Here is a 13,421-nt window from a genome sequence, read left to right on the forward strand (position 1 = left end):
GCGCCGGTTTTTGGCCGGTCAGAGAATTAAAAACCCTGCGGGAGCGGGATTAACGCCGCTGCCGGCCGATTCTCCGACCCTGCGTGGGGTCGGAGAATTTCGCCCAATATGTGGATAGGCCGACAAGAGGTGGGGCCACATTGGATTTGATACTGACTAATGAACCGGGCCAAGTGTTAGATTTGTTTGTGGGAGAGCACTTGGAGATAGTGACCACGATTCGGAGTCTTTCACTATTGCAATGGAGAGGGATAGGGCCATAAGGCAGGGCAAGGTTTATAATTGGGGGAGGGGTAATTATGGTGCGATTAGGCAAGAAATAGGGAGCATAAGATTGGAACAGAAAATGTCAGGGATAGGCACAATTGAAAAGTTGAGCTTGTTCAAGGAACAAATACTGTGTGTCTTTGATAGGTATGTCCCTGTCAGGCAGGGAGGAAATGGCCGTGTGAGGGAAACATGGTTCACAAAAGAAGTTGAGTGTCTTGTCAAGAGGAAAAAGGAAGCATATGTAAGGATGAGAAAACAAGGTTCAGTTGGGTCGCTTGAGGGTTACAACGTAGCAAGGATGAGCTGAAAAAAGGGCTTAGGAGAGCTAGGAGGGGGCATGAGAAGTTATTGGCGGGTCGGATCAAGGAAAACCCCAAGGCTTTTTACTCTTATGTGAGAAATAAAAGAATGACCAGGGTGAGGTTAGGGCCGGTCAACGACAGTAGTCGTAAATTGTGCATGGAGTCAGGAGAAATAGGAGAGGCGTTGAATGAATACTTTTCTTCAGTGTTCACCAAGGAGAGGGGCCATGTTTTTGAGGATGAGAGTGTGATACAGGCGGGTAGGCTGGAGGAGGTAGATGTTCGCACTATAGGAAGGATGTGGAAGCATTGGAAAGGGTGCAAAGGAGATTTACCAGGATGCTGCCTGGTTTGCAGGATAGGCCTTATGAGGAAAGGTTGAGGGAGGTTGGGCTTTTCTCTTTGGAGCATAGGAGGATGAGAGACGACTTAATAGAGGTTTATAAGATGATGAGGGGGATAGATCAGAGACTATTTCCTCAGGTGGATGAAGCTGTTACAAGGGGGCATAACTATAAAGTTCGGGGTGGGAGATATAGGAGGGATGTCGAGGTAGGTTCTTTACTCAGAGAGTGGTTAGGGTGTGGAATGGACTGCCTGCTGTGATAATGGAGTCGGACACTTTAGGAACTTTCAAGCGGTTATTGGATAGGCACATGGAGCACACCAGAATGACAGGGAGTGGGATAGCTTGATCTTGGTTTTGGACAAGGCTCGGCACAACTTTGAGGGCCGAAGGGCCTGTTCTGCGCTGTACTGTTCAACGTTCTATGTTCCATGTTCTCTTTGTCAAGATTGGATTTGCTTTTCCTGTCCCTCATGGAGCATAATTACACGATAAGGTTCACATTTGTATCCCCCACCCCCACTCTCAATTTCCTTTCACCAGAATCTGCTGGATTGGTGCAAGTCACTACCTTCCAGATAGACCACATTGGAAAATAATAATATAATAATGTCAGTTTTGGAATTTCACACTCACCATTACTAGTCACCTGGGAAAGCTCCTTTTTGAAATTTGCGTCAATCGTCTTCATTTCATTGAATATCTGTGAAACTAAAATGGAAGCAAGATTTGTTCCAGAACATTAGTCAAGATTGGATTTGCCTCTCCTGTCCCTCATGGAGCAAAATCACACGATAAGGTTCACATTTGTATCCCCCACCCCCACGCTCAATTTCCCTTCACCCTAGATTGGTACAAGTCACCACCTTCCAGATAGACCACATTGGAAAATAATAATCTTTTATTAGTGTCACAAGTAGGCTGACATTAACACTGCAATGAAGTTACTGTGAAAATTCCCCAGTCGTCGCAATCCGGCTCCTGTTCGGGTACACAGAGGGAGAATTCAGAATGCCTAATTCACCAAACAAGCGCAGCTTTCGGGACTTATGGGAGGAAACCGGAGCACCCGGAGGAAACCAACGCAGGCGCGGGGAGAACGAGCAGACTCCACAGACAGTGACCCAAGCCGCGAATCGAACCCAGGTCCCCGGTGCTGTGAAGCAACAGTGATAAACACCGTGCTATCGTGCCGCCACTCAGCAAAGCTGGGAAAAGCACCCAATTTCCCAAACTTCCACTCCAACAATTAGGAGAGAAAATCTGTTGCTGAAGGGGTTTGGGCTAATGGATGTTACCTAAGGGTTGAAGAAGGGTTGAAGTGGTGACCTGCAGAGTAGATGTGGGTCCACTTTCATTCTTAATTTATACAGAATCACAGGATCGCACAGCGCAGGAGAGGTCCGATGGCCCATCGAGTCTGCACCGACATGCAAAAAACACTTGACCCACCTACTTAATCCCATTTATCAGCACTTAGCCCATAGCCTTGAATGTAATGGTGTGCCAAGCACTTATCCAGGTACTTTTTAAAGGATATGAAAAAATGAAAAATGAAAATCGCTTATTGTCACGAGTAGGCTTCACTGAAGTTACTATGAAAAGCCCCTAGTCGCCACATTCCGGCGCCTGTCCGGGGAGGCTGGTACGGGAATCGAACCGTGCTGCTGGCCTGCTTGGTCTGCTTTAAAAGCCAACGATTTAGCCCAGTGAGCTAAACCAGCCCCTGAGGCAACCCGCCTCTACCACCCTCCCAGGCAGTGCATTTTACCTTCTCGGTAAAAACGTTTTTACTCGGGGCGGCACTGAGGTGCAGTGGTTAGCACTGATGCCTCACAGCACTGAGGAACCGGGTTCGAATCCCGGCTCTGGGTCACTGTCAGTGTAGAGTTTGCCCATTCTCTCCGTGTCAGCGTGGGTCTCACGCCCACAACCCAAAGATGTGCAGGCTAGGTGGATTGGCCACGTTAAATTGTCCCTTTATTGGAAAAAAAATCATTGGGTACTCTAAATTTATTCCAAAAAAAAAGTTTTTCCTCACGTTCTCACTAAACCTCCTGCCCCTCATCTCAAACTTATGCCCCCTCCCAAAGTCACCACCATGAGAGATGCCAGTCTTCAATTCACTCCATGTAATATTAGAAAACAGCTGAATGTAGACGATATAACAAAGGAAATAGGCATTGACAATATAGCAAGTGTATAGCTGAAGACTTGTTCTCCAGAACTTGCAAGGCATCTAGCCAGTCTCTTTCAGTGCAGCTAAAACACTGGCATATGGCATATATGCATCAACGTCCTATTCTAAAGAGCTAAGTCTCCATGTGTCTGTGTGGGTTTCCTCCGGGTGCTCCGGTTTCCTTCCACAAGTCCCAAACGCGTGCTTGTCCTTTAGCGAAGAAAATCTGCCATCCTTACCCGGCCTGGCCTTCATGTGACTCCAGACCCACAGCAAATATGGTTGACTCTTCGGTGCCTTCTGGATTGGTTGTGGGGTTGTGAGCGTGAGACCCACGCAGACACAGGGAGAATGAGCAAACTCTACACTGACAGTGACCCAGAGCCGGGATTCGAACCCGGTTCCTCAGTGCTGTGAGGCATCAGTGCTAACCACTGCACCTCAGTGCCGCCCCGAGTAAAAACGTTTTTACCCAGAAAGTAAATTGAAGGTGAATTGAACATTCCGAATTCTCCCTCAGTTTACCAGAACAGTGTTAATGCAAGCCTACTTGTAACAATAATAAAGATTATTAAAAATAAATCCAATTAGGTCAAGTGCCACCTTGCAGATCATCAGCAAAATGATGGAAAGTGTCAACAACAGTGTTATCAAACATCATTTGCTGACTAATGTGGTGCATGTAATATATGTACGTATGATAATTCACACTGTCTTTGTAAGCGCAGTAGCACTATCCTACCACTAGGGGGAGTAGCTCTGGGAGTACTCAGGAACTTGTACTGGGCTCCACCCTTGGCTCTGCCCATGACTCCTCCCCCTAGTGCAGCTGTATAAATACCCTTGTCCAGAGTCAGCCTGAGTTCACTAAGAGTTCATCAACGGGTAACAGGCTGGCTCTGAAGTAAGTCGATTAAATTGATGGAACCATCAACTAATAACCTGACCACTTCAGCTCAAGCTTCATCAAGAACACTCAGCTCCAGGTGATGACCTTAGTCCCAATGGACACATTTTTTTAAAAAATCATTCACGAGATGTGGGTATCGCTGGCTGGGCCAGCGTGTATTGTTTATCCCTAATTGTGAAATGAAATGAAATGAAAATGAAAATCGCTTATTGTCACGAGTAGGCTTCAATGAAGTTACTGTGAAAAGCCCCTAGTCACCACATTCCGGCACCTGTCTGGGGAGGCTGATACGGGAATCGAACCGTGCTGCTGGCCTGCTTGGTCTGCTTTAAAAGCCAGCGATTTAGCCCAGTGAGCTAAATCAGCCCCTTGTCTTGAAACTGAGGCCATTGCCCATGAATTGACACCAATCCAGAAGGCACCGAAGAGTCAACCATATTTGCTGTGGGTCTGGAGTCACATGTAGGCCAGACCCGGTAAGGACGGCAGATTTCCTCCCCTAAAGGACACGGGTGAACCAGATGGGTTTTTACGACAATCGAGAAGAAATGATTTCATGATCATCATTGGACTTTTAATACTTTATTTTTATTGAATTCAAATTTCACCATCTGTGGTGGTGGGATTTGAACTGGGGTGCCCGGAGCCTTATCCTGGGTCTGGATTTCTACCTCAGTGACATAATGCTGAATTCCAGAACTGAGGTCACTGAGTGACTGATTTTGACTTCAAGACAGAGTGCGGCACCAAGAGATCTGAAATGAAGAACTTTCCCAGCAGCTGGAGTCAAATCAAGAGATCCAGCATATTGCTGCTGGAGTACATTAGCATATTGTTAAGGCCCAACTATCTCCAGTTGCTTCAATAATTACCGCCTTCATCATAAGATCAGAAGTGATGTTTGCTGATGGTGGCATGGTGTTGTGGGCAGGAGGGAGTTCAATTTAAAAGAGCCTTGATTTCTCCCCTCGCCACCCATCCAACAGAAAAGTGCCTTTGGTTTTTGATTTCCCTCTCAACAGTAATGGCTTATTTTCCCAACACTCTCAGTTCTAGCACAATGTTATTATATTAATAAGAACATAAGAACATAAGAACTAGGAGCAGGAGTAGGCCATCTGTCCCCTCAAGCCTGCTCCGCCATTCAATGAGATCATGGCTGATCTTCTGTGGACTCAGCTCCACTTTCCGGCCCGAACACCATAACCTTTAATCCCTTTATTCTTCAAAAAACTATCTATCTTTATCTTAAAAACATTTAATGAAGGAACCTCAACTGCTTCACTGGGCAAGGAATTCCATAGATTCACAACCCTTTGGGTGAAGAAGTTCCTCCGAAGCTCAGTCCTAAATCTACTTTGCCTTATTGTGAGGCGATGCCCCCTAGTTCTGCTTTCACCCGCCAATGGAAACAACCTGCCCGCATCTAGGGGCCTCACGGTAGCATGGTGGTTAGCATCAATGCTTCACAGCTCCAGGGTCCCAGGTTCGATTCCCGGCTGGGTCACTGTCTGTGCGGAGTCTGCACGTCCTCCCCGTGTGTGCGTGGGTTTCCTCCGGGTGCTCCGGTTTCCTCCCACAGTCCAAAGATGTGCGGGTTAGGTGGATTGGCCATTCTAAATTGCCCGTAGTGTAAGGTTAATGAGGGGGATTGTTGGGTTACGGGTATACGGGTTACGTGGGTTTAAGTAGGGTGATCATTGCTCGGCACAACATCGAGGGCCGAAGGGCCTGTTCTGTGCTGTACTGTTCTATGTTATATGTTCTATCTATCCTATCTATTCCCTTCATAATTTTAAATGTTTCTCATCCTTCTAAATTCCAATGAGTACAGTCCCAATCTACTCAATCTCTCCTCGTAATCCAACCCCTTCAGCTCCGGGAATAACCTTGTGAATCTCCTCTGCACACCCTCTAGCGTCCTTTCTCAGGTAAGTGTCATGTAAGAGTACCTTTAAGAAATGGATGTTTCAGCAATGTACCTTTAAGAAATGGAGCAGCTCATATGACTGAAGTGATGTCAGAGGTCAGATAGCTGAGTTGAGCTCACTTCTGCTTTTTTCGGGCTTTTGGTTTCAGTTTTGAGAAAAAGAGCTTGGGTGTGTCTGTGTTTGCAGTGAGCTGGATCTGCTGTGATCTCTGCCAGGAAAGAATATCTCTGAATCATTTGGGTGATTTAAACTCGTAATAGGAATGTCTTTAACCTGATGTGTTTCTGTTTAAAGGTGTTAATTCTTTGGAGGTTTGAAGGAACATTTTGAGGGATTATTTAGTGTTGTATTATTTTTGGGGTTATCTTTGAAATAAGGGGTGTTAAGGGATCCAATGTTTATTTAAAAAGGTTAAGTTGAATTCATAGAATAAACATTATTTTGTGTTTAAAAACCCACGTGTCCGTAATTGTAATACCACAGCTGGAGACCAAGCATGTGCTACAAAAGCAACAATACATTAAAGGGAGAGGTTGGTTGAACTCCATGATACATTTCGGGGTTCTGAAACTGCCACTCCCAGAACAATTGGGGGCTCGTCCGGGATAAAAGTCTGTCTATTGGATTGGCTTTTGTGAGCTTAAAGACAGTGAAGGGTTGTTGCTTTTCCGGTGTGGTATTTTAGTTTAAGTGTATTGTGGATAATGGCACTTTCAGAGGCTCAGAAGTTTTTGGGGATGGTGAATGTCACACACAGTACCTGACGGACAGAGACTAAAAGCAGACTGTTAGATTTGGCAAAAACATTGCAGTTAACATTACCTGCCAAAATGCGAAAAGTTGAGGTAATTATGGGGATGGTTAAGCATTTAAAGGTGCCTGAGATAGTGCCTGACTCATTGGAAATGGCAAAAATCCAGTTGCAAATTAAACAAATGGAACATGAGGAAGAATTAAAGTGGCTTGAATATGAAAGAGAGAGAGAGAAAAGGGAAAAAGGAAAAGGAGAGAGAAGAAAGGAGAAAAGAAAGAATAGCTCTAGCAAAACAAAAAGAAAAAGAAAGGGAGATACAGATCAGGGAAAAAGATAAAGAGAGGGAGTTTGAACTTCAGAAACTGGCCATAAAACATGAAAGTCAATTAAAACTGGCAGACATTAAGGGAAACTTTTAGTTGGATGATAGTGATGAGGATAGTGAGAAGGAGCATCAGTGTCGAAGGCTTGGTGGGAATCTATTTAACTATGTCCAAGCATTGCTAAAGTTTGACGAGAAGGAAGTGGAAACCTTTTTCATTTCATTTGAGAAGGTAGCTAAACAAATGAAATGGCCACAGGACATGTGGGTGTTACTGCTTCAAACAAAGCTCGTAAGTAGAGCTTGTGAAATGTTTGCATCACTACCGGAGGAGGTATCTGGGACGTACGAAGAGGTGAAGAAATCCATCTTAGGTGCATATGAGCTAGTGCCTGAAGCTTACAGACAAAGGTTTAGAAATTTAAGGAAAGAATTTGGTCAAACATACCTGGAGTTTGAAAGGCTCAAACAGAGTAATTTTGAAAGGTAGATAAGGGCTTTGAAAATAGATCAAACGTGTGAAGCTTTCAGAGAAATTATACTTTTGGAGGAGTTTAAAAATTCAATTCCTAATGTAGTGAGAACTGATGTGGAAGAACAGAGGGTTAAAACTGCGAGGTAGCAGCAGAAATGGCAGATGATTATGAATTAGTTCTTAAATCAAAGATTGGTTTCCAACATCAGTTTCAGCCTGTGAGGGATAGAAACTGGAGACATGAGAAATACTCAAGTGGTCAAGGTAAAGGTGATCTGATGGGAGACAATAAAGAGAATGTACCTCAGATTTTTAAAAATCCAGGAGGGTAGAAAATAAATGAAAAGTTTCAAATGTTTTCACTGTAATAAACTAGGCCATGTAAAGTCACAGTGTCGGTGGTTGAAGAAACGCACTGGGATAGCTGATTTGGTAAAACAGGATAAAGACAGTGGGATTTGTTCGAGTGGTAAAGGAAAGCCCAAGGGAAGTGAAGGAGGTGCAAACGATTGTACAGCCTCTTCAAGAAGTAATTGTTAAGGAGGTGCCAGATGTCTTTAAAGAATTAACTTGTGTGGGTAAAGTTTACTCATGTGTATCAGGAGGAGCAGGTAAAGAAGTCACAATTTTAAGAGATACAGGGGCTAGTCAATCTTTAATGGTAAGAGAGAGACAGACCGGCATTGGGGGGGGGGGGAGGAGGAGAGAGACAGACCGGCATTTGGGGGGGGGGGGAGGAGGAGAGAGACAGACCCGGCGTTGGGGGGTTTGCGGCGTTCAGTTGAGAGGAGGGGGGGGGGTTTGCGGCGTGGCGTTGATTTGAGAGGAGGGGGGGGTTGCGGCGTTGAGTTGAGAGGGGGGGGTTTGCGGCATTGAGTTGAGAGGGGGGGGTTTGCGGCATTGAGTTGAGGGGGGGTTGCGGTGTTGAGTTGAGAGAGGGGGGGCGGCGTTGGAGGGGGGGCGGCGTTGGAGGGGGGTAGGGGTGGTGAAGGGGGTAGGGGTGGTGAGGGGGGTTGGGGTAGGGGCAGCGGCATGCAGAGGAGGGGGGCGACGGATGCCCGGGGCCAATGCACCGTCGCCCCCCTCTGCACGCAGCTGCCCCTACCCCAACCCCCTCCCCTCACCACCCCTACCCCCTTCACCACCCCTACCCCCCTCCAACGCCGCACCCCCCCCCACTAACGGAGGAAGGAAGGGGGGAGGAGGAAGGAAAGGGGAGGAGGAAGGAAGGGGGGAGGAGGAAGGAAGGGGGAGGAGGAAGGAAGGGGGGGAGGAGGAAGGAAGGGGGGGAGGAGGAGAGAGGGGGGGTGTGTGGGTACCGGCCTTCAGAGGGAGGGGGGGGTGTGGGTACCGGCCTTCAGAGGGAGGGGACGGGGTGTGGGTACCGGCGTTGAGGGGGGGGTCCCGGCGTTGAGAAGGGGGGACCCGGCGTTGAGAGGGGGGGGTTGCAGCGATGAGCGGGGGGTTGCAGCGTTGAGGGTGGGGGGTTGCGGCGTTGCGAGAGATGGGGGGCGGCGTTGGAGGGGGGTAGGGGTGGTGGGGAGAGGGGTAGGGGTGGTGGGGAGGGGGTAGGGGTGGTGGGGAGGGGGGTAGGGGTGGTGGGGAGGGGGGTAGGGGCGTTGGAGGGAGGTAGGGGTGGTGAGGGGGGGTGGTTGGGGTAGGGGGCAGCGGCGTGCAGAGGGGGGGGCAACGGTGCGTTGGCCCCGGGCATCCGTCGCCCCCCCCTCTCTGCACACCGCTGCCCCCAAACCCCCCCCCGATGCCGCAACCCCCCCCGATGCCGCAACCCCCCCCGATGCCGCAACCCCCCCCGATGCCGCAACCCCCCCCGATGCCGCAACCCCCCCCCCCGATGCCGCAACCCCCCCCGATGCCTGCCAACCATCTACACGGCACAAGTCAGGTGTGTAAGGGAATATTCTCCACTTGCCTGGATGAGTGCAGCTTCACCAACGCACAATTCGCTCAACACCATCCAGGACAAAGCAGCCCCGCTTGATTGATCCCCCTTCCACAAACATTCAAGCAACACGAGCTCCAGGAGAGGCATCATGCTCACTGGAAGCAAGACAGAGGGTTCAAGCCAAGGGACGCTGTACACATCCGGGACTTGGGGGGGGGGGGGGGGGCGGGACCCAGTGAGACAGGACCAGCCTCTTATGCAGTTAAAACCAGAGAAAAGCTGTGAAATGAAAATCGCTGATTGTCACAAGTAGGCTTCAAATGAAATTACTGTGAAAAGCTCCTAGTCGCCACATTCCGGCACCTGTTCGGGGAGGCTGGTACGCGAAGGCTGTGTGCAAAGATGTGGACCATCTTAAAGGCAGGGAGCCTACACCAGAGACAGCCCTGGCAGAAGAATAAGTTCCTCGTCCCTCATTCCCATCATCCATGAGGCATATGCAGAAAGTAAGGAGGCATGAGACAGTGGGAAATTTGGGCAGTTGGATAACGAACTAGCTAACCAATAGAAGTCAGAGAGTGGTGGTGGATGGCAAATATTCAGCCTAGAGCCCAGTTACCAGTGGCGTACCGCAGGGATCAGTTCTGGGTCCTCTGCTGTTTGTGATTTTCATTAATGACTTGGATGAGGGAGTTGAAGGGTGGGTCAGTAAATTTGCAGATGATACGAAGATTGGTGGAGTTGTGGATAGTGAAGAGGGCTGTTGTCGGCTTCAAAGAGACATAGATAGGATGCAGAGCTGGGCTGAGAAGTGGCAGATGGAGTTTAACCCTGAAAAGTGTGAGGTGGTCCATTTTGGAAGGACAAATATGAATGCGGAATACAGGGTTAACGGTAGGGTTCTTGGCAATGTGGAGGAGCAGAGAGATCTTGGGGTCTATGTTCATAGATCTTTGAAAGTTGCCACTCAAGTGGATAGAGCTGTGAAGAAGGCCTATGGTGTGCTAGCGTTCATTAGCAGAGGGATTGAACTTAAGAGCCATGAGGTGATGATGCAGCTGTACAAAACCTTGGTCAGGCCACATTTGGAGTTCTGTGTGCAGTTCTGGTCGCCTCATTTTAGGAAGGATGTGGAAGCTTTGGAAAAGGTGCAAAGGAGATTTACCAGGATGTTGCCTGGAATGGAGAGTAGGTCTCACGAGGAAAGGTTGAGGGTGCTAGGCCTTTTCTCATTAGAACGGAGAAGGATGAGGGGTGACTTGATAGAGGTTTATAAGATGATCAGGGGAATAGATAGAGTAGACAGTCAGAGACTTTTTCCCCGGGTGGAACAAACCATTACAAGGGGACATAAATTTAAGGTTAATGGTGGAAGATATAGGGGGGATGTCAGAGGTAGGTTCTTACCCAGAGAGTAGTGGGGGCACGGAATGCACTGCCTGTGGAAGTAGTTGAGTCAGAAACATTAGGGACCTACAAGCGGCTATTGGATAGGTACATGGATTACGGTAGAATAATGGAGTGTAGATTAATTTGTTCTTAAGGGCAGCAGGGTAGCATTGTGGATAGCACAATTGCTTTACAGCTCCAGGGTCCTGTGTCCGATTCCGGCTTGGGTCACTGTCTGTGCAGAGTCTGCACATCCTCCCCGTGTGTGTGTGTCTGTGGGTTTCCTCCAGGTGCTCTTGTTTCCTCCCACAGTCCAAAGATTTGCAGGTTAGGTGGATTGGTCATGATAAATTTCCCTTAATGTCCAAAATTGCCCTTAGTGTTGGGTGCAGTTACTGGGTTATGGTGATAGGGTGGAGGTGTTGACCTTGGGTAGGGTGCTCTATCCAAGAGCCGGTGCAGACTCGATGGGCCGAATGGCCTCCTTCTGCACTGTAAATTCTATGATAATCTATGATTAATCTAGGACAAAGGTTCGGCACAACATCGTGGGCCGAAGGGCCTGTTCTGTGCTGTATTCTTCTATGTTCTGTGTTCTATGAAACTCAATCCAATAAAAGCTAACACACTGTACGCCTTCTTAACAACGATATCAACCTGGGTGGCAACTTTCAGGGATCTATGCACATGGACACCGAGATCTCTCTGCTCATCCACACTATGAAGAAACTTACCATTAGCCCAGTACTCTGTATTCCTGTTACTCCTTCCAAAATGAATCACCTCACACATTTCTGCATTAAACTCCATTTGCCACTTCTCAGCCCAGCTCTGCAGCTTATCTATGTCCCTCTGTATCCTATAACATCCTTCTGCACTGTCCACAACTCCACCGACTTTAGTGTCATCTGCAAATTTACTCACCCATCCTTCTGCGTCCTCCTCCAGGTCATTTATAAAAATGACAAACAGCAGTGGCCCCAAAACAGATCCTTGTGGTACACCACTAGTAACTGAACTCCAGGCTGAACATTTCCCAATTTCCTCTAAATCCACTAAGTAAGTTTGAAGTATTCAAGATGGTTGCAGGTTGAGTGCCGAGAGAACCAACAAACCATCTTCAAAACTCGAGAACTCTGAATTGAAGACACAAAGATTTAGATAATAATAATATAATAATGTCAGTTTTGAATTTCACACTCACCATTACTAGTCACCTGGGAAAGCTCCTTTTTGAAATTTGCGTCAATCGTCTTCATTTCATTGTACATCTGTGAAACTAAAATGGAACCAAGATTTGTTCCAGAACATTCCGACTATTGATTGGAACCTCTATAGGTCGAACAGTCGTATGGGGCAATTTTTGTACAGTGTGTGCAGGAGGGACACGATATGTGGATAGGCCGACAAGAGGTGGGGCCACATTGGATTTGGTACAGGGTAATGAACCGGGCCAAGTGTTAGATTTGTTTGTGGGAGAGCACTTGGAGATTGTGACCACAATTCGGTATCTTTCACTATTGCAATGTATCACAATTGCAATGCAGAAGGATAGGGCCATAAGACAGGGCAAGGTTTATAATTGGGGGAGGGGTAATTATGATGCGATTAGGCAAGAAATAGGGAGCATAAGATGGGAACAGAAAATGTCAGGGATAGGCACAAATGAAAAGTTGAGCTTGTTCAAGGAACAAATACTGTGTGTCTTTGATAGGTATGTCCCTGTCAGGCAGGGAGGAAATGGCCGTGTGAGGGAACCATGGTTCACAAAAGAAGTTGAATGTCTTGTCAAGAGGAAAAAGGAAGCATGTGTAAGGATGAGAAAACAAGGTTCAGTTGGGTCGCTTGAGGGTTACAACGTAGCAAGGATGAGCTGAAAAAAGGGCTTAGGAGAGCTAGGAGGGGGCATGAGAAGTTATTGGCGGGTCGGGTCAAGGAAAACCCCAAGGCTTTTTACTCTTATGTGAGAAATAAAAGAATGACCAGGGTGAGGTTAGGGCCGGTCAACGACAGTAGTCGTAAATTGTGCATGGAGTCAGGAGAAATAGGAGAGGCGTTGAATGAATACTTTTCTTCAGTGTTCACCAAGGAGAGGGGCCATGTTTTTGAGGATGAGAGTGTGATACAGGCGGGTAGGCTGGAGGAGGTAGATGTTCGCACTATAGGAAGGATGTGGAAGCATTGGAAAGGGTGCAAAGGAGATTTACCAGGATGCTGCCTGGTTTGCAGGATAGGCCTTATGAGGAAAGGTTGAGGGAGGTCGGGCTTTTCTCTTTGGAGCATAGGAGGATGAGAGACGACTTAATAGAGGTTTATAAGATGATGAGGGGGATAGATCAGAGACTATTTCCTCAGGTGGATGAAGCTGTTACAAGGGGGCATAACATAGAACATAGAACATAGAACAATACAGCGCAGTACAGGCCCTTCGGCCCTCGATGTTGCACCGACATGGAAAAAAAAACTAAAGGCCATCTAACCTACACTATGCCCTTATCATCCATATGCTTATCCAATAAATTTTTTAATGCCCTCAATGTTGGCGAGTTCACTACTGTTGCAGGCAGGGCATTCCACGGCCTCACCACTCTTTGCATAAAAAACCCACCTCTGACCTCTGTCCTATATCTATTACCCCTC

At 47.5% G+C, this 13,421-nt stretch overlaps 1 protein-coding gene across 1 annotated transcript in view; it reads right to left on the minus strand.

Annotated features, from left to right (window-relative positions):
* LOC119957250 (CD209 antigen-like protein C) overlaps nucleotides 1–13,421 on the minus strand; it is a 68,884-nt gene that overhangs the window by 31,510 nt on the left and 23,953 nt on the right. Inside the window, exon 3 of the mRNA XM_038785096.1 lies at nucleotides 1,555–1,629. Within this exon, the coding sequence (XP_038641024.1) occupies nucleotides 1,555–1,629 (75 nt within the window). The remainder of the gene's footprint in view (nucleotides 1–1,554; nucleotides 1,630–13,421) is intronic.

The sequence above is a fragment of the Scyliorhinus canicula genome, chromosome 25, assembly GCF_902713615.1.
Source record: "Scyliorhinus canicula chromosome 25, sScyCan1.1, whole genome shotgun sequence".
Lineage (NCBI taxonomy): Eukaryota > Metazoa > Chordata > Chondrichthyes > Carcharhiniformes > Scyliorhinidae > Scyliorhinus > Scyliorhinus canicula.